A 19,404-nucleotide genomic window follows, 5' to 3' on the forward strand; every position below is an offset into this window, starting at 1 on the left:
GTATCAGCTTGACCTTTGGAGGGGGTGGAGACTAAAGGGCAACCACCATGTCTATGTGATAGAGCCTCATTAAAATTCCGCACACAAGGCTTGGGGGTGGGGGGCTTCCCTGGTTGGCGATACTCCATGCATATTGTCACATGTCATTGCTGGGAGAAGTTAGCACTGCCCACACCTCCACTGGGAGGGAAAACTGGAAACTCCGAGTGCAGAGCCCTCCCGGACTCTGTCCTTAGAGGATTTCGATCTGTGTCCTTTCATTGTAATAAACTGTAACCACAAGTCTAACAGCTTTCAGTGAATTCTGTGAGTCTTTCCAGTGAATTATCAAACCTTGGGGACCCCTGAACATTGCAGCATCCATACACGTACGCAAACTGCTGCATCAGAGGCACAACTTTCCACTTTCGAGGTCCTCTCCCACTCATCCTCTGTGACCTTTGACACTTTTATTGGCCCCCTTTTTTCTTGCAATGCTCTCCTGCCTGGGCTCTGATGGCACTGAGATCTGCTGGCCTCCCTTCTACTTCTCCGTCCTCATTTTCTCAGTCTCCTTTTCCTTGACCATTTCTTGTGGATGCTTCTTATGACTTCTCCAAGTGATAACTAAACACAATGGGGTGGAAGCTCAGACCCAGATCCTTGTTGTTGCAAATCCCTGACTTGGTCCCCTGCACTTTCCCCTTGCTCCTTAGTCATCCTGACCTGTGTGAATAATTTAAAACCAGGTAAACTTTAAATATGTATACTTAGTATATTCTAGATACATGTCCTTTATTGGATAAATGTTTTGAAAATATTTTCTCCCAGTGTGCGGCTTGCTCCAAGTTTCTCTCTGTATCCTCCTCTCTTCTCTCATCCAGGCCCACAGCTTCCCCTCTCCTCTCTATGAGGGTGACACTCAGCTTACATCTACAGCTCTGACAGCCCTTCTGAGGTTCCAGTAGCCTGATGTACATCTCTGTGTGGCATTTGAACCCCGGAGTGTCCACAAGTGAACTCATTATCTTTCCCTGAATGTATTCCTCATATCGGTCAATGGCATTATTTTGCTAGTGCAGGAGAAGATCAGCTTGCCCTGCAGACACTTGACCCTGGTCCATCACTGGGGTCAATTCAGCACTGTCCCCGCACTCCTGGTTTGCAGGCTGCTTGTCTGGCTTTAGCTGGGGTTCCCATTTTGGCTTAGTTCCTGTCTCCCTGGCTTCTGACTTGACACAGCCCCAGGCTCCAGTATCAGGTTCTGCCTTAGCTCCTGATTCAACCAGGATAGGTGACCCATCCCAGTTTACCTGGCCTGGTCAGGTGTGGGGCACCCCAGACCATTCCTGGTAGGTCTCTGCTGCCCTGTTACTGGTCACCACCCTTCTCTCCAATCTACCCTGACTCCCCTACAACACACACACACACACACACACACACACACACACACACACACACACACACACACACACAGAGTTAACATTCTGAGTACCGGCATGAACATTCCGAGACCTGGCAAAGCCTTTGGATAATAAAGTATAAGTCATCCCTGCATCACTAAGGAAAGTTTTCAGTCTTGGAGCTCCTACTGTGCACCAGCACCAGCTGGTAATAAGCTGACAGTCTGTTTCAACCAACATTAAAAGTACTTCTTGGGGTGTGTTTTGTTGTTTCTGTGTTTATCAACTACTATGTTTACATTTTCTTAATTTTATTTTCTAAATTAAAAGATCCATAAAAGCAATAATCTCTATCCCTATAAAACCCTATCTCTGGGACTTCCCTGGTGGCACAGTGTTGAGAATCCGCCTGCCAATGCAGGGAACATGGGTTCGAGCCCTGGTCCAGGACGGTCCCCCATGCTGCGGAGCAGCTAAGCCCGTGTGCCACAACTACTGAGCCTGTGCTCTAGAGCCCATGAGCCACAACTACCGAGCCCCCGCCTGCCACAACCACTGAAGCCCACGTGCCTAGAGCCCGTGCTCCACAACAAAGACAAGCCACCGCTATGAGAAGCCCGTGCACTGCAACAAAGAGTAGCCCCTGCTCACCGCAACTAGAGAAAGCCCACGTGCAACAACAAAGACCCAATGCAACCAAAAATAAAATAAATAAACGTGTAAATGTATAAATAAATAAATAATAATACTTTTAAAAAAAACCCTATCTCCATCTCATAACAAGTATGAGCAGCCTGGAATATGTTGTTTCATACCCTTTTCTGTGTTCATTCACACACAAAAGCTTATCTACAGCTCTATGCAAATTTTGTTTGCTTGTTTCTACCAAAGTAGAACCATTCTATACATATTACTTTGCAGCTTGCTTCTTCTCTTCCTTTTGACAATTTAACACAGACATTCTTATAACTCAGTAAATACAGATCTAACTCTACCTTTTTTTTTTTTTTTTTTGCAGTACGCGGGCCTCTCACTGTTGTGGCCTCTCCCGTTGCGGAGCACAGGCTCCGGACGCGCAGGCTCAGCGGCCATGGCTCACGGGCCTAGCTGCTCCACGGCATGTGGGATCTTCCCAGACCGGGGCACAAACCCATGTCCCCTGCATCGGCAGGCGGACTCTCAACCACTGTGCCACCAGGGAAACCCTAACTCTACCTTTTTTTCTTATGTAGTCATACACACATATGCACACATAGAGAGATACACGTTTTACGTTTGCATAAATGGGATCCAAGGGATTGAAACTGGGAGCTGGGCAGTGAAAGCACAGAGTCCTAACCATTAGACCGCCAGGGAATTCCCTCCAATTCTTCTTTAATCCCACAAATATCTGGAGAAATGTGGCATTCTCCTACCTCTATTCTCTACCTTGCCTCCTTGTGTAGGATGTGTTTTTATTAACGTGTGTATCCATAACCAAACAGTAAATTTATAACCCCATCAGTCCTGTGCCTTTTCCAGACTAGGAGCTCAACCAATGTCTGCTGAGTGAATGAAAGTTATACTATTATTCTTCCTGGTTTACACTGGGTTAAGAGGCTCAGAGCATTAGCTAACCTGCTCAAGAACCCACAACTAAAATTCAGTGGAACCAAATGTAAAATAGATGGTTAGTGGGAAGCAGCCACATAGCACAGGGAGATCAGCTCGGTGCTTTGTGACCACCTAGAGGAGTGGGATAGGGAGGGTGGGAGGGAGACGCAAGACAGAGGAGATATGGGGATACATGTATATGTATAGCTGATTCACTTTGTTATGAAGCAGAAACTAACACACCATTGTAAAGCAATTATACTCAATAAAGATGTTAAAAAAAAAATTCAGTGGAGCAGCAGCTCAGACTCAGATCCCTGTCATTGTAAAGTCTGTATGTAGTTCCCTACACTGTCTTCTTGTGCCTGGGTCATCCTGATCTGTGTGAATAATTTAAAATCCAAGCCACGCAAACTTTAAAAATATATACTTGATATATTCTAGTTACAAATTCTTTGTTGGATGAATGTTTTACAAATATCCTTTTCCAGTCTGTGCCTTCCTTTTCATTTTCATAGCTGTCTTTTGAAGAGCGAAAGTTTTTAATTTTGATGAAGTCGTTTTTATTGATTTTTTTTTTCTTTTTGTACTTCATGCTTTCGGTGTTGTATTTAGCAAACGTTTGCCAAACCTAAGGTCACTATGATTTTCTCCTGTTTTCTTTTATAAGTTTTAAGTCTTAGTTTTCAGACTTATGTCTATGATCCATCTGGAGTTAATTTTTGTATTGATATATGGTGTGAGGAAAGGACTGAAGTATTTGGATTTTTTTTTTTAATGGTTATCCAATTGTTCTAGCACCATTTGTTAAAATAGATTATCTTTCTTCCTTTGAATTTCCTGGTACCTTTTTGGAAAATCAATTGACCGTATATGGCGTGGGTCTATTTCTGGGCTCTCTAATCTGTTCTATTGATTGATATATCTACCTTTTCACCAATACCACGCCGTTTTGACTATTGTAGCCTTATAAGTCTTGATCTTGTAATGTAAATAGTGGAAATGTGTTCTGTTTCAAAGTCATTTTGGATAGTCTAGATCCTTTGCCTTTCCATATAAATTTTAGAATCACCTTACTAGCTTTTACAAAAAAGCTGCTGGAAATTTGATCAGAACTGCATCAAATCTGTAAGTCAATTTGGGAAGAACTGGCACCTTAACAAAATTGAGTCTCAGACCCATGACCATGGTGTAGCTCTCCACTATTTAAGTCTTCTTTATGTCTTTCAGGAATGTCTTAGTTTTCAGCGTACATGACTTTCATGTCTTTTGTCAAATTTATCCCTAAGTACTTCATATTTTTGAAACTATTCTATATGGTATTGTTTTAAAATTTCTGATTGTTAACTACTAGTGTACAGAAATACAATTGAATTTTGTATGTTGACTCTGATTCCTTCAGCCTTGCTAAACTCAGTTATTCATTCAATAAAAAGACAAACAACCCAATTAAAAGATGGGCAAAAAATTTAAGGAGAAGCAGCGTATTGGCATAGCCTCAAAGTATCTCCCCCCAACTTTTATTTATTACAAAGGGAAAAACAGTAACTTCACAGTGGAGAAAAATGATAGACACCACCACCATCCTGCAACTGTGTTTATTCTTATTTCAATACAAAAAGGTTTTTATAATGGGCAAAAGATTTAAATAAACACTTTACCAGAAAGAATATACAGATGTCAAATAAGTATCTGAAAAGACAATCAACATCATTAGTTATTGGGGAAACGCAAATTTAAAAACCAATAAGATATCACCACACACTCATTAGAACGGCTAAAATCTAAAAGTCTATCATATCAAGTGTTGACAAGGATGTGAAGCAACTGGAACTCTCTGATGGTGGGAATGTAAAGTGGCACAACCATTTTGGAAAACAGTTTGGCAATTTTTTAAAAACTTAAACATACATACAACCCAGACATTCGATGCTAGATACTCACCTAAGAGAAATGAAAGCATATGTTAATACAAAGATTTGTACACAACTGTTCATAGCATCTTTCGGGGAGGAGGGTAATAGTCAGAAACTGGAAAGAATCCAAATGTCCATCAGCAGGTTAATAGATAAACAAATTGTGGACTTATCCATACCCTGGAATACTACTCAGCAATTAAGAGGAACAAACTATTGATACATGTAACAATATACATAAATTTCAAAATAACGATTCTTGGTGAAAAGAGGGGGACAAAAAAGAGTACATCCTATATGATTCTATTTATATAAAATTCTAGAAAATGCAACTAATCTATAGTGGCAAAAAGCAGATCAGTAATTGCCTAAGTACAGAGGTTTGGGAGGAAGTAAGACCGGATTGCAAAAGAGCATGAGGAAACGTTTGGGGTCGATGAATATGTTCTTGACGTGGTGATGTTTTCATGAGTGTTTATATGTATGTCAAACCTCATCAGATTGTATACTTTAAATATATGCAGTTTAATATATATTAATTATATCTCGTCAAGCTATCAACATATGTATACGTGGGCTCCAGGAACCCGTAGGAACAGTGTGGTCAGCTTAGGTATCATAAGATATTAAATCAGATCCAAACTAGGTGTGGGGTAGGGCAGATTTCACCAGTTGTGGAGAGGCAGGTAATAAGACAGTTATGATCCCCCTGTGGGTTTCCCAGAGACAGATTCCACGTCTGGAAACGGCATCCCTAGAACGTATAAAACAAGTGGTTTCAACGTTGCTGGGAGAGTTGCTAAGAGCTGAAGGAAGCAGGCAGGGTCCTGTAGTTTACTTCCTGGGGGAGGGTTTCCCTCTACCCTTGGCAAAGGGTTTTGCTGCTGCGGCAAGTGGGAAATCTTATTTTTAACTTACTCTTGAGTTTCACAGTGGAAGGTAACTCGCTTGAATCTTTCTCCACAGGGTGCCTCCAAACCACAGATTCCTGACTCCTACTCTGGTTTATTCTAATAAGAAGTAGGCTGATCCCTTAATCCCTGTTTAAAGGGCCGCTGTTTATTGAAGCCATAAACTCAGGGCAAAGGATCATAAATCACTCTTTAGCTGGGTCCAGAGCAGGAGGTGGGTACAGAACAGAATGGGCTCAGAGAAGTAAAGCTTAGGAAGCTTGTCTGTTTTCTTTGTAGGCAGACTCCTGTGGGCCCCTCCCCGCCCCCACCCCATGCTGGGAACCTCCAGCTCCAGCCTCCACTCTTCTCCACTCTGCTCTGAGCCTGCAAGGAGGGGAGGGGGCAGACCTGACCCATCACCCTTAGCCCTCCTGCCTCCAGCTGGGTTTGGCCAGGGGGAGGCACTAGTAGGAAATGAGAGGAGGGAAAAGACAGAGATTGCGGTCTCCCGGTGACTGGTTTTCTACCTTAGGTCACAATTCTTGTCAGGTGCCTCCTCTCTCATGATTAGAGCAAAGAATCCAAAACTAGGTGACAGCTAACCCCATCCCAGAGCAACCCAAGGAGAGCCACTCCTAAGGCCTCCCCTAAGAACACAATCTAAGAAGGCGAAACCAGGGTTCTTGCTACGCAAATGTAGCCTCAACGCAATTCCCCTCCATCACGATGCCACCCTTAAATCCTTCTTCTACAGAAATTCTGGCCCCGACACTCCCTCCCCGCATTCCCTTTGTCCAAACCTATTCACAGAACCTCCCACGGGACCGAACTCTCCGCTCCTCTCTAGTGGAGGCCCTCGTTGTCTCACCTACTGCTGGAGTCTCCGCATTGGTTCCCTCCCTTCCCTCTCGCCCCCATAATCCCGTCCATACAATGCCAGCTGGCAAAGCCTTCAGTAGCTTCCTAGTGCCTACCGAGGCCCACCCCCTCTTCCCCTTCTCTACTGAATGTGCAAATTTTTATCAAAAGCTCTTAGTTTTTTTTTTTTTAAGTAACGGCTTTCTTTGAGTTTCAAAAGCATTTATTTTAAAAACACCAAAATTGGCACTGAACGGAAAACTTTTAACTTTCTTCAGCATCTCCGCTAAGGATCACACTTCCCTCTGCCTGTCGGTACCCTGGCTGACGACTGAGCAGGATGGGAGGGGTGTCCCAGAGCCGGGGATAAATATAAAGTGTCTGAATACGTTCTGGCCAGATCCAGATGATGAGAGGTTTGGAAAGGTGTCGAGAAGTTTCCACTGACCCGACCCAGCCCAGCGCTCCCTGCTCTGAGAACATTACAAAAGGGATGGGCAGGGATTCGGGGCAGGGGGAGGATAAGGGAGGAAGCAGAGGGAGCTGGGCGGGAGTCGCTACCCATGGCGGCCAGGTCTGCAACAAGCTGACCCAACCTGCGCAAGCCGGGCCTCGAGGCAGCGCATCTTGGGACTCCGGCCGCCGAGCCGGTCCAACGCGCGCTCTCTCGTCCCCGGCCCGAAAGGAGTAAATAGGCCAGTCCCAAGCGGACCCGGATTCCCTGCGGGCGGTCCGACTCCCCGCCAGCTTGACTCCCGCCCACCAAGCCGGGATCTCGCAGCGGCCCCGACACTGGGAGAGCGCTGGTCGCGGGGAAGACTCGGGCGCCGGCAGAGCAGGGAGATCGGTGCGCTGGGCGTCGGGGGAGGGGAGGGCGAGGGCAGGTCAGGGCCGCCCCAAGCCCCGCCCCAGGCCCGCCCCCGCCAGGGGAGGTGGGGCCCGGTGACGGACAGGCCTCCGGGCCGGTCACGGCCCGCCTCACCGTCCCTAGGGCCCAGCCGGGTAGGGCGAGTCAAGGGGCTCTGGAGAGGGCGGGGGCGGACGGGGAAGCCTCTGGGCGGGGGCGGGGCCTCAGGAGAGTAGCAGTGCTCTCAGCCAATGGGAGGCGGGAGCCGTACCGTTAGCGCCGGATCCCAGTGGGTAGGGCGGGGCGGGCGGCGCAGAGGGGATCCCGGGGCTGCTGAGGGCCCCTGACTCGGCTCCGCGGGGCGACATGGACCGGATGACTAGCTCCATGAAGCAAGTACCCAACCCCCTGCCAAAGGTGCTGAGCCGACGTGGGGTCGGCGCGGGGATGGAGGCGGCGGAGCGGGAGAGCTTCGAGCGGACTCAGGTGAGGACCGGGGGACCCCGGGTCGCGCATGGCTGGGGCATCCCGAGAGACGCAGTGTCCTGGAGCGGACTTGAAGGGAGTAGGGGTGTTGCAGACCCAGGAAAGGACAGAGCAAGGGGGCCGCGAGAGAGGGCATCTGGTGCGCAGGTCAGGGCGGTCAGGGAAGGTCGGGGACCCCGGGGGCACCCGGCTGGCCTGGGGAAGAGGGCAGGGCGGCTCCGAGGAGCTGACATGATCCGTGCGGCGCGACTGAGGGGAGCCGATCCTGGCGGGGCAAGGCAGGGGTTACAGGGGCGGTGAGAGGGGAAGGAACCCGAAAACGAGCCGAATGGAAGGCTTGCTCCTAGGCTGGGGAAGCTCACGGGGTGGGGGGGGCTACTGAGGGTAGCTGAGGCTACTGAGGGGGCTACTGGCGGCCGAGAGTGGGGCGCTGGGTCGGGGATATGAAGGGTGGGGAGCCCTTTCCTCCCCTCTCGATCGCTTCAGGGTTGTGCTGACATTGCCCCCACTCCTAGCGCCTCCTTCCTTGTGCCTCTTGCTTGGCTCACACCACCCCCAGCTGTCGGTCTCCGAGGGCCCGGCTGAAGGGGTCTGAGCGGTGAGAAGGAATGTGGGAAATGTGATGTGTGGCCGAGTTTGGAAGATGACTGGGGGCTGGAGGGGGCCGGCCCGGGGGCAGGAATTGAGGCTTTTAGACCAGTGGCCCCATGCCGGTCAAGTTGAGCTGCCCTGGGGTGCCCAGAACCCTGAATTGGGGTTTTGGTTTCATCCCCCAAGATGTGCCTGACAGCTAATAGGCAGACTGCCCCATTTGTCCAGCCTGAGCAGGGCTGGGGGCCAAAATTCCTCACTGTCGTCAACAAAAAGCCACAATCCATTTTTACCTCAGAGTTTTAATGCCTTGTGTATTGATTGGACTGAATAAAGCTGACATGTTTATGGTGTTCATTGGCTCGTTTGTATGCAAAATCCGTTTCCAAGGGCACAGCACCTCTTTGAATCCCAGGGCCAAAGCGGTATGGGCACATTTTTTCTTCACTCTTGCCCTCGGAGTGGAACCTTTGAAGAACCAGTGGGACTTCTACTGCCAGAGGCTGATTCTCCTGCTGTGTTCTGCTCCCCCCCACCCCCAAATACAGTACCGTGTGAGGGAAGGGCTTTGGGGTTTTAGATACAGATGGTGAGCTCCTGACTGAGTGTTCTATATAGAGAATCTTGCAAAGAATGAAGCTTTTCATCCCAGGGGACTTCCTTCTCTTCTTTTTCCAAGCCCTTCGCAGGTGTGTTTGGGTGATGTAGAGTAGGGAGTGTCCCCTTCCTAGGTCATCATCCTACCCCAGGTGGGATGGGAGAGATGGCTGTTCACTTCTGTCTCCCAGGGCCCAGCTGGGTTTAAGGTTTATTCTCTGACTTTGTGGATTGGACCCCAGAAAAGAAGGAAGCTACCTGTCTGCTGTGGGTATTATGGCTTCAACTAGCTGCCTGGGCACATGAGGCTGCTTGCTCCAGGAAACAGTGTGAATTTTTTTTTTTTTAATGGCAAAGGAAAATGAATGGTAATTCATTCCTTCTAGAGTCTCAAATAAATAAAAACTGGAGCAATAGAGAAATACACGTAAGACTTTGACCCATTATAGTGATAGAAATTAGGTTTATGAAAGTTTCTCTAGCTATCCAGGGACAGCCCAATAAGAAGAGTCTAGGTCAGTGTTTGCCAGTTCCATTCTATGGAACACTGATAATTGGCCAAATTTGACCTAGTGGCTTGTGTGTGTGTGTGTGTGTGTGTGTGTGTGTGTGTGCGCGCGCGCACGTGCATGTGTGTGTGCATGTGTGCACATGTGTGTGTGCATGTGCGCGTGTGTGTGTGTCTGTGTATGTGTAGTGTGGAGGGGAGGTAGAATGAATCAGGAAAAGAGAGTTTCTCTATTGTTGAAACTATTAGGGGAGTAGGAGAGTGAAGAAAAGGAAAGAGGAGAATCCTAAAACCTCATCTTAGTCAAGCTGCAGAAATGTATTTTCTTTAATGACTACCTATGAAATGTATTATGAGATATAAACATGAGTTAGAAAAAAATTTTTTAATGAGTTAAGAAACCATGAGAATTAGCGACATTAGAATGATAATTGTAACTAATTATTGTGTTTGGCACTGTTCTAAGTACTTTATTATATTTCCTTCTTTAATCTCAGTAAGGTCCTGTGAGGTGGTATCGATAAGGACCTATGAGGTGGGTATCAGCCACATTTTACCTGGATGAAATTGTGTCACAGAGAAGTTAAGTAACTTGCCCAAGGTCACACAGCTGGAATTGATCCCAGCCTTTAACTACTACCTTGTGTGGCCTTAACTACTACCTTGTGTGGCCTCTGAGTACTGGGCAGAACACTGGCATGGGAGCTAGAAGAGGTTGGAGTTTGATTGCCAGGCACGTGGGTGGGTGGTATGGCCCCAGGCAAGTTGTCTAACCTTTCTTTTTATTTAATTTACTTATTTATTTCTTTATTTTTTGGCTGCATCGGGTCTTAGTTGCATCGGCTGTGATTAACTCTTCAGTAAAAGGGCAGAAGTGTTACTAGTTAATGCAATAATTACTAAGAGTGTGTGCTTAAAGTACAGGCCATGGGGGTGGGAAAGGGGTGGCAAGCGGGTGGGAGCCCTCTGAGGTCTGAACCCCACCCTTCAGCCTGAGCTAGCACTTGCTGGGTGGAGAGGAGGGACAGGGCCATTCCAGGAATGGGGAATGGTCTGGAGATGGGTGTGGATGAGACTTACTGGCTGAGTGGAGACAGGAGCAGAACTGGTCCCTTCCACCTCTGAACGCCTCGCACCTGCTACCTGTCCTGTCCCCATTTCTCTGTGACCCTCAGTAAACTGTGAGCGTCCTGAGGGCGGGACTGTGTCTTGTTGCTCTTGCCTCTGTCCTCACATGCCTGAGGCTCATGTGAGTGGTGAAGTGGCTGTAGTCAAGGGTACAGAGTGACTGGTTGGTCCCACAGGGAGGCCTGGCCTGGATGGGGAACTCGGCTCTGGGCTGCAGGGAACATCTGTAATTACTTGATGTTCTTTGCTAGTGGCCCCAAGTTCCCTCCTGGTCCTGCCTTGTCTCTGCAGTCTCAGTCAGGAGCCCTGCCCCAGGCCTATCAGGGGACTCTGATTTCTCTGCCTTCCTTCCGGTCAGGCCCGTTCCCCAGCTGCCTGTGCCCTCAGACCCGCCTTGTTTCCCCACCACTGCCAGCCTCTTCTGGGAAGCCTTCCCTCCTCGACTCTCCTGGGATCATCCTCACACTTCACGTGGCCAGTGTCCCTGCCAGAGTGGGGACCCCTGCCCTGCCTGCCTCAGTCCCCATCTGCAACCAGACCCCTGGTGTGTCTCCCACCCAGCCCATCACAAGCAACCTTCAGTCTCTAGGGAAATAAAAAGTAGTTCCCGCCCTCAAAAAAGCTGCAGTAATAATGCTACGTTGCCTGGAGTACTTTACAGTTTATAAAGCAGGTTTTAGCCATCCTTGGGGTCACACTGTGGTTCGGTGTTATCACCCTCATTTTATGGATGAGAGCTTGGTAACTTGCCCAGGGCCGCTGGTCGGTGAGAGAAAGGGTCAGGATTCAAACCCAGGACTCTGGGTTCCAGGTCTCAGGCCCACCACACTGTCCTCAAGTCGGGCAAGAGGGCGATTCTGGAATGAATCTGGAGGGTTGCCACTCACAAACAAAATACCCTGTCTGTATTTACTTATCTGGAAAATGGTTTTCTGTATGGTTTACTTGTTTTTTTCCACATTCATTTAGTGAGTACATACCATGAAGGGAACTCAGAGATGAGTAATGTAAAGAGAGTGGCCCCAGAGGAGCTCATGAGTCAGCAGGGAGGTGGACCGGCCACTGCGGGCCTTCTCTGCAAGGGGGACAGAGGACCCGTGGCACCGGCATCACCGGAGCCATTAGCAAGGCAGGACCTGCTGCATCAGAGCCTGCATTTCAATGAGACACGGAAGTTTGAGCAGCTCTGCTCTGTGGCAGGTGAATGCTGGGATCAGAGGAGAGGATGGGGCTCTGGAAACACAGGGGAAGGAACAAATCGTTAGTCACAATCTCTTGGATGGAGCCCACGATAGAGTAAAGGAGCCTAACCAGTCATACACTGGGAAGAGCCAGGAACAGAAACAAATATTTATGCAGGGCTTGCTGGGTCCTAGGAACATGCTAGGGGATTTATAGCCTTTAACCTATTTAACAGCTCAGGCTCAGAGAGGCCAAGTGACTTTTCCAAGGCCACATAGCAAGTAGACAGACAAGCCAGGGCTTCAAAATCAGATGACAAGTCCTCTTCTCCACGTTTAAGTCAGGGGTGTTTCTGCCATCTCGTTCATGATCATCAGAAGTTGTTCAACCTTCGATTAACCAGCTGAAAAGTTGTAGGGTTGGGCTAGAGGAATCAGTGGATCCCAACCCTGGCTACACAGGAATGGTTTCTAACATAAAAGGTGCTGTACCCCTCCTGTCCCCTGCTTGCTCCCTTAGTTGGTATTGAAAACTAGAAAGGATGCCGAGAGCTTTCTTTGGTTTTTCTGTGGTTCTGTCCTCTTCTGGTTTCCTCCCACCGATACTAATGAGAAAAGCCTGCACTTATCACACTTACTCTTGTGCAAGTGTAAGGGCCTTGCACAAATCTCCCCTTTTAAGTCTTACAAGAAACTTACAAATAGGGTTATAAACCCTATTTTACAGATGAGGCAAGTGAGGCTGAGAGGGGTTAATAACCAGCTCAAGGTTCTGAAGTAAGTGACAGCTGGGACTCAAACCCAGGAAAACTGGCCCCGATTGCCATCCCTGTGGCACTGCCTGGCCCCCTCCAGCTCTCATCCTCCTTCCTCCCCTAACACTTGGGGTCCCCAAGGCTCTGTCCTCACCCCACTTCTCTTTTTCCTCCTGTCCACTTCCTCTGCCCTCACTTCCATCTGATGGTTTCTGTTCTCACCTCAGTGACGCCGACTCTGACTTCCTGGCCTGTGTGACCACTTCCCATTGGATATCTGCCCCCTGATAAACCACACATGCCCCAAACTCTGCTTGGGCCTCCCCAGCCTGTGAACACCTGTGTCTGGTCCCCATTAGTCCCATCATCTCCTGGGCATCAGCTCTGAGCCCTCCCCGCCTCTTGCCCTCACAGCCACACTCTATTCTGTGATGTTTCTCTTGTCCTTCCCTCCTTTGCTTCTCACTGTCGCTGCCCTTATTTCCTCCTTTGCCTGCATTGTTGTAATTCCATCCTCCCCGCCTCCCAAAGCATCTGATGCCAGATGGATTGTCTCTAAAGCCCAGCACTGCCCATTTTCCAGGAACCTTTGCTGGCTGCACAGAGACCCCACATGATGTGGCACCATCAGGGTCCCTAGTCCCTGTCGTTTGCAGGCCTTAACTTACAGGGCATCCCTCCACCAGGCAGCCCCTGCAGTCTGGTTCAGGTGAGCAGGGTCCCTTAGCTACTCTATGTCCCTCCCATTCATCCACGTGCACATCTTGGCTTCCCTTCCAGACTGGAAGGTCTTGAGGGCAGGGTCTGGGTTTCAGTGCCCAGTGGGCCCTTGCATGAGGCAGGCACTGTTTGCCAAACATGTGAACATACAGCAGTCGGAGGATCTACAGCAGCCTGGGGGCCGCAGGCAGACCTCCACTTGCAGAGTGCTTTTCCTTTGCACATTTTGGAGATTCTCCCTCTGTCTCCTTTGATTTCCCCAATGAGCATATCTCACTAAGTGCCTGCCCTGTGTGCCAGGCCTGGGCACCCAGGGTACCATGGAAGTACATGGCCCACTAGGTTGGAGACTTCACTTAGGAAAGAGCCTGCAGGGGCTGGAAACAGAATTAGGGCTCAAGGTTGACAGTTTGAATTTCCATCAAGTTCAGAACACTTGATAAACATTCCCGAACTATGGTCTTGGACTTCCCAGGGCTTCATTCTGCTTCAGGTCAGATCTTTCTGAGCTAGAAGAGGTTACAGGGAAGGGAGAGAAACTGGCCTAGTGTCCCGGGCACCTGGACGTGGCTGATGGCAGTGGCCTGCGTGCAGGTGCTGTAGTTTGCAGCAGGGCATGAGGGATGTTAGGATGAGTGCAGAGACAGGAAATCTGTCTCTGGCTCTGCCCCTGCATCTCTCATTTCAAAATGAGGAGGCTGGAAGAGATTTCTGGGGGTCCTTCCAGCTCTCAAATATGTCAGCTTATAAAACCCCTGTAAGCAGCCTTTGCCATTAGAATAAGGACACCCATTTCTTCTGAGCTCCCAACTGCTCTCTTGAAAGGGGTTTCCAGTTGCCCCCTGTATGTGGAATGCGGCCCAGGTACCAGTGACGTGGGGCTCATGAAAGGATGCTAGTGCACCTTGGGAAGGGATAGGGTGTGTCCGTGTGGTCCAAGAGAGCAGATTCCCAGCCCCACTTGAGCACTGAAAGGGTTCCTTGCTTGTGAGGCACTGGTGAGGCCCGTTTTATGCTCCCCATGCGTGGGCCCACTTATTCCACTACCTCGGGACAAAGTGTGGGAGTGACCTGGGCGGGGTGTAGGGCACAGCTTGGTGCAGTGGTGCCACAGGCCAGCGGCCATGGCTTCTCCTGCATCCAGAAGGGTTGATGTCCTGGAGAGATGCCCACCTAGGAGAGGGAAGTAGTCAGCCCCACCTCCTGGCAGGGTGGGGAGTGCTTCCTGTTTTCCTGCCTGGGCAGGCAGGGAGGAGCCCTGTTCCAGGCTGTGGGCAGTACAGTCTGACACTGCGGGGAGAGAGCTGGGGATTAAAGGTTCCTCTGGCTTAGCCCACAGGAAAGAGAGAAGGGATCTTCTTGGATCTAAAAGGTGGCTGCTGCCACCTCTGCTGTTAGTGCTGGGACACAGCTCAGGAAGCTGGTCGGGCAGTTCAGGAAGCCAGTGTGGCCAGTTGCTTCTGATTTAACTACAGCTACCACCATGTGCAGTTTTTAAAGTACGTTTACACATAACCTCTTTCCAGCCACAGAACAACTGTGCAGGAGGTAATTTTGGTCAGTTCTCAAGTGTGGATACTGAGGCCCAGAGAGCTCTGTGACTTGCCTAAGAGCACTCAGGAAGTGGCCCGAGGAGCTGAGACTTGAACCTGGTGGGTCTGATCTCAAATTGTACACTTTCCTTTCCATACTTCCCTCTAAAACTGAAGCCTGGCCTGGGGCTGGTAACTTAGAAAAGGTACAGAGATTTCTTTTTTTTTCCCCCTAGGTCTTTTCCAAATTGACTTATTTGGACATTTGAAATTCCTCCCAGAAGATTTTTAGCAACACACGTAACTACCGAAGGACCTTTATCCAGAATATGTAAAAAAAACTTAAAAGAAAAAAAAAAAAGGACAACCTAATAGAAAAACAGGCAGGAGGTACTTCACAAAAGAGGATAAGCAAATGGCCAGTAACCATATGAAAAAGTGTGCAACTTCGTTATAAATCAAGGAAGTGAAAATTGAAATTACAGTGAGATGCAGGATGGCTGAAATAAAAATGAAAAAAAAATTGACAGTGCCAAGTGTTGGCAAGCATGTGAAGCAGTGAAAGCACTCATGCACTGCTGAGGGGGGTGTACACTGGTGCAACTGCATTGGAAAACAGCCTGGTATTATCCCAAAATTGAAGATAAGCACACTTAGTAACCCAGCAAGTCCACAGCGAGCTATATACCCAACAGAAATGCATGCACATGCACCAAAAGATATTTAGAAGACTATCCATAATCATGTCTAATAATAACCCCAAACTGTAAACAGTCCAAAAGCCCATCGGCAGTAGATGGATAAATAAATTGTGATCTGGTTTCTCATTGGGATACTATACAGCAGTGAAGATGAACAAACTGTGGTTTCTCTCAACAACACGGGTGACTCTTGCAAACATAACGTTGAGGGGAAAAATGGCAGACCCCAAAGGACAACTCTGAAGGCTTCCATTTATATTAAGTTCAAAAAACAGGCAAAGCAAAACTGGGATTTAGGGGTGCTTGCTTAGATGGTAAAACTGAAAAGAAAAAAAAGGGAGTGATTATTATAAAAGTCCAGATAAAGGTCATCCCTGGGTGCAGGAGAGGTTAGTGATGGGTAGGATGTTCAGAACAGGGGAGCTTCTGAGGTCCTGCCATCCATCTGTTTATTGGCCTGGGTGGTGGTTTATGATAATTCATTAAGCTTTCCATTTTTGCTTCATGCAGTTTTCTCTATTTATATATTTCAGAATACAAAGGATTATAAAAAGGCTCCTCCCAGGGAGTAGGAGACGGTCTTAAGGAGGCTAAATAAGAACCTGCCATTTAGATATCCACCCACCCTTTGAGGTCTTTCTCAAACACAGCCTCCCCCGTGAAAGCACTTCTGAGGCTGCCCTAGAACTGGGAAATGTTTGATATATGAATCACGCATATACAAGCAGCACACCCTGAGCCCTGCTGTAACACGTAGCCGGGAAGTTGACACCTATCATTAGCCCACACTTAGCATGGTGCCCTTGGCTCCCGTTCATGTGTGTCTTGTGCCTACCTTCCTTCGTGGCAGACGGGCCCTCATTTCTTTTTCTTTTTTTTTTTTTAATTTATTTATTTATTTTTGGCTGCGTTGGATCTTCGTTGCTGCGCACGGATTTTCTCTAGTTGCGGCGACTGGGGGCTACTCTTCGTTGCGGTGCGCAGGCTTCTCATTGTGGTGGCTTCTCTTGTTGTGGAGCACGGGCTCTAGAGTGCAGGCTCAGTAGTTGTGGCTCACAGGCTTAGTTGCTCCGCAGCATGTGGGATCTTCCCGGACCAGGGCTCAAACCCATGTCCCCTGCATTGGCAGGCGGATTCTTAACCGCTGCGCCACCAGGGAAGTCCTGCGCCCTTATTTCTCACTCATCTTTTGGTGAGTTGCCCCAGTGTCTAGCAGAGGGCTTTACACCAGCCAAAGCTCAGGATGTCTGTTAAATACGAAATAAATTAGGCGGTGAGAAGTTCTCAAAGGAGAGAACGAGAGAAGAAAGCGTGCCTCTAGGCTCAAAAGAAGCACATTTGAATAAACCAAAGACCCAGGTGATAGGCTTCTGAAACACAGAACCTCGGGCTTGGCTCCTGTTCCAAAGCTTGAGATCAAGCCAGACACGGTGAGCCACTGTGAGAATCTGGGAGCCTGGAGGATGTCACCTGGGAACATGGCAGAAACGCTGACCTTCTAACAGTGGTTCTTTGAGGTCTCCGTCTGGCTGTGTGGTCCCTGGGGCCAGCCCATGGTGACAGTTCTTAGGCTAGACAGTTCCTGTGTGTGTTATTATGTCTTACTAGGCTGTCACGTGTCCCCTCTCCCACACTGGCCTGGAAGCAAATACCTTCTCTGTTCGGTTTTCCTTGGATCTGGCTTAACTATTGCTATATTCTTCCCTCCCATTTTCCATAATCCTTCAGAAAGACATAGGCATGAGCTCTGTGGTTTCCTCTCCGAGCAAGATCCAGATCAGCTTCCCTTGGAGTCACAGGTCATCCCAGGGCTCCACCTCTCTGGGCTTGGCACGTGGTAGAAATTCAAAAAATATATATGTTGAGTGCCTTTTCTTTGTCAGCTCAAGTTCCTGGCGCAGTGTCTGGCCCCGAGTGACTCTTGATAAGGGTTCGTGGAATGAAGGATAAAATATTTTGGGTGAAGGACTGAATGGGCATCAACCATTTTTGGTCCCAGTTCTAAAATATGAACCCTGATTTGCGAACCCTGAATCTGGGGTCACATGAGCACAATTGGAGCCACCAAGAGGGACCCTGAAGACACCGTCTCTCTGATGTAACTGTGGGTGGTCCTTGGGGACTTCCTATTGAACGTCAACTCCCTGACTCATGCTTGGCAGTGACTTGCGATCTCCTGCTTCCCTTGAGACCCTTATTCCAAGATGGGATCTCCCTGTACAGCCAAGGCCTTGTTACTGTTGATAAGAAAAATCCGACTCAAAAAAGAAAAAAAAAGAAAAAGAAAAACCCAACCCACCTAAACTTTGTCTCCATCTCCTGCCACAGACTTACTCATTCTCCTTTGTTCACAGCTTCAGAGAATCTCAGTTTATAAACCATCTCGGGCCATTCCACCTGAAGTTCTGCCAGTCACCCTAGGAGACCCCGCTGTTCTGCACCCCTGCAGCTAGTCACAGAGGCCTGTTGTTCCTGCCTCCTTGACTGCGCGCCGTATCGCCCCAACTTCTCCACCACCGCCTCCGCCTTCTCCACCTTAGTTCAGGTCTTCATCTCAAGCCCGAGCTATTTATTGCATGGCCCACCCGGCCCTCCTGCCCTCCAGTCTCGACCCTCATGAGATCTACCCTCTCCTTGGCCGTCAGAGTTTGGTTTTAAGAGGTCCAACTGTTTGTATCACTCCAGGTTTTAACAACCTCTGTTTGTTATGCGTTACTCTAAGCTGAAACCCAAGCTCGTTGTCACAGCACACAGCCCAGCTTGGCCAGCCTTAATGTTAGCACCCGCAGCCCTACCAAGCGCCTTAGCACTTTCCCAGCACAGCCCAAGGCTGCTTCACTCCTGGGTTTGTCCAGGTGGCAGCATTCTCCTCTGCCTAGAACGCCACTCCCACTTCATCCACCTGCCAAACTCTTCATCCGTTAAGTCCCACGCTCGATGGCCCCTCCTCTGGGAAGTCTCCCTCCACCCCCACCCAGGCAGATTTACTGACTGCTGTTTCTGTGTGTTCTGTGCTACCGTGTTTATCTGGGAGTCTGTCCCACACTGGACCGTGAGCTTCCTTATAGCTTAGCCTGCTCTGTAGGCCTCCCCACCCTGAGCAAAGGGCTCAGTGCCCAGTAGGACCTCAGGAGATGTTTGTCAGATGAACTAATGATGCATCTTAAGGACCTAATTGTATTTGATTGTTGCGGTAACGGAAAAGGGAGTGGGCCCAGTTCCCACCCCAAGGCAGATGCTTAACACCGAGGTGAACTCATCTGATCTGTGTCACATTGGACTGAAACGAAAGTTTTGGCAACACTGGTGGGTTCAAGGTGAGCGTGTTTTAGGAGTGGAGAATTCAGTGGGAGGGACAGATTTACAGAGGTGGCTTCCGTGTGCAGGTACGGTACACCTAGAGCCAGCGGATTAGGGGCCTGATTTATGTTCTGTCAGTGGACTGCTAGGTGTTCTTTCTGCAGCTCAGAAATGTGAAGTGAAATGTGGTAGGTAGAATAACGTCTCCACCATCAACATATCCACCTGTGACTATGTTCTGTTACCTGGTGAAAGGGACTATGCAGATGTAATGAAGAACCTCAAGATACGAAGAGGAGCCTGGAGTATCCAGGTGGGCCCAGTCTAATCACACATGCCCTTAAAAGCAGAGAATCTTCTCTGGCTGCCAAGCAGAAGAGAGACATGGCAGAAGGGGAAGTCAGAGGGATTCCAAG

The 19,404-nt window shown here is 48.7% G+C and overlaps 1 protein-coding gene across 1 annotated transcript in view; it reads left to right on the forward strand.

Moving 5' to 3' along the window:
* Positions 1-7,799: 7,799 nt before the first annotated feature.
* Positions 7,800-19,404, forward strand: part of HIP1 (huntingtin interacting protein 1) — a 153,743-nt gene continuing 142,138 nt past the window's right edge. Inside the window, exon 1 of the mRNA XM_030872024.2 lies at positions 7,800-7,975. Coding sequence (XP_030727884.2) covers positions 7,856-7,975 — 120 coding nt within the window. The 5' untranslated portion in view covers positions 7,800-7,855. The remainder of the gene's footprint in view (positions 7,976-19,404) is intronic.

The sequence above is a fragment of the Globicephala melas genome, chromosome 15 (assembly GCF_963455315.2).
Source record: "Globicephala melas chromosome 15, mGloMel1.2, whole genome shotgun sequence".
NCBI lineage: Eukaryota > Metazoa > Chordata > Mammalia > Artiodactyla > Delphinidae > Globicephala > Globicephala melas.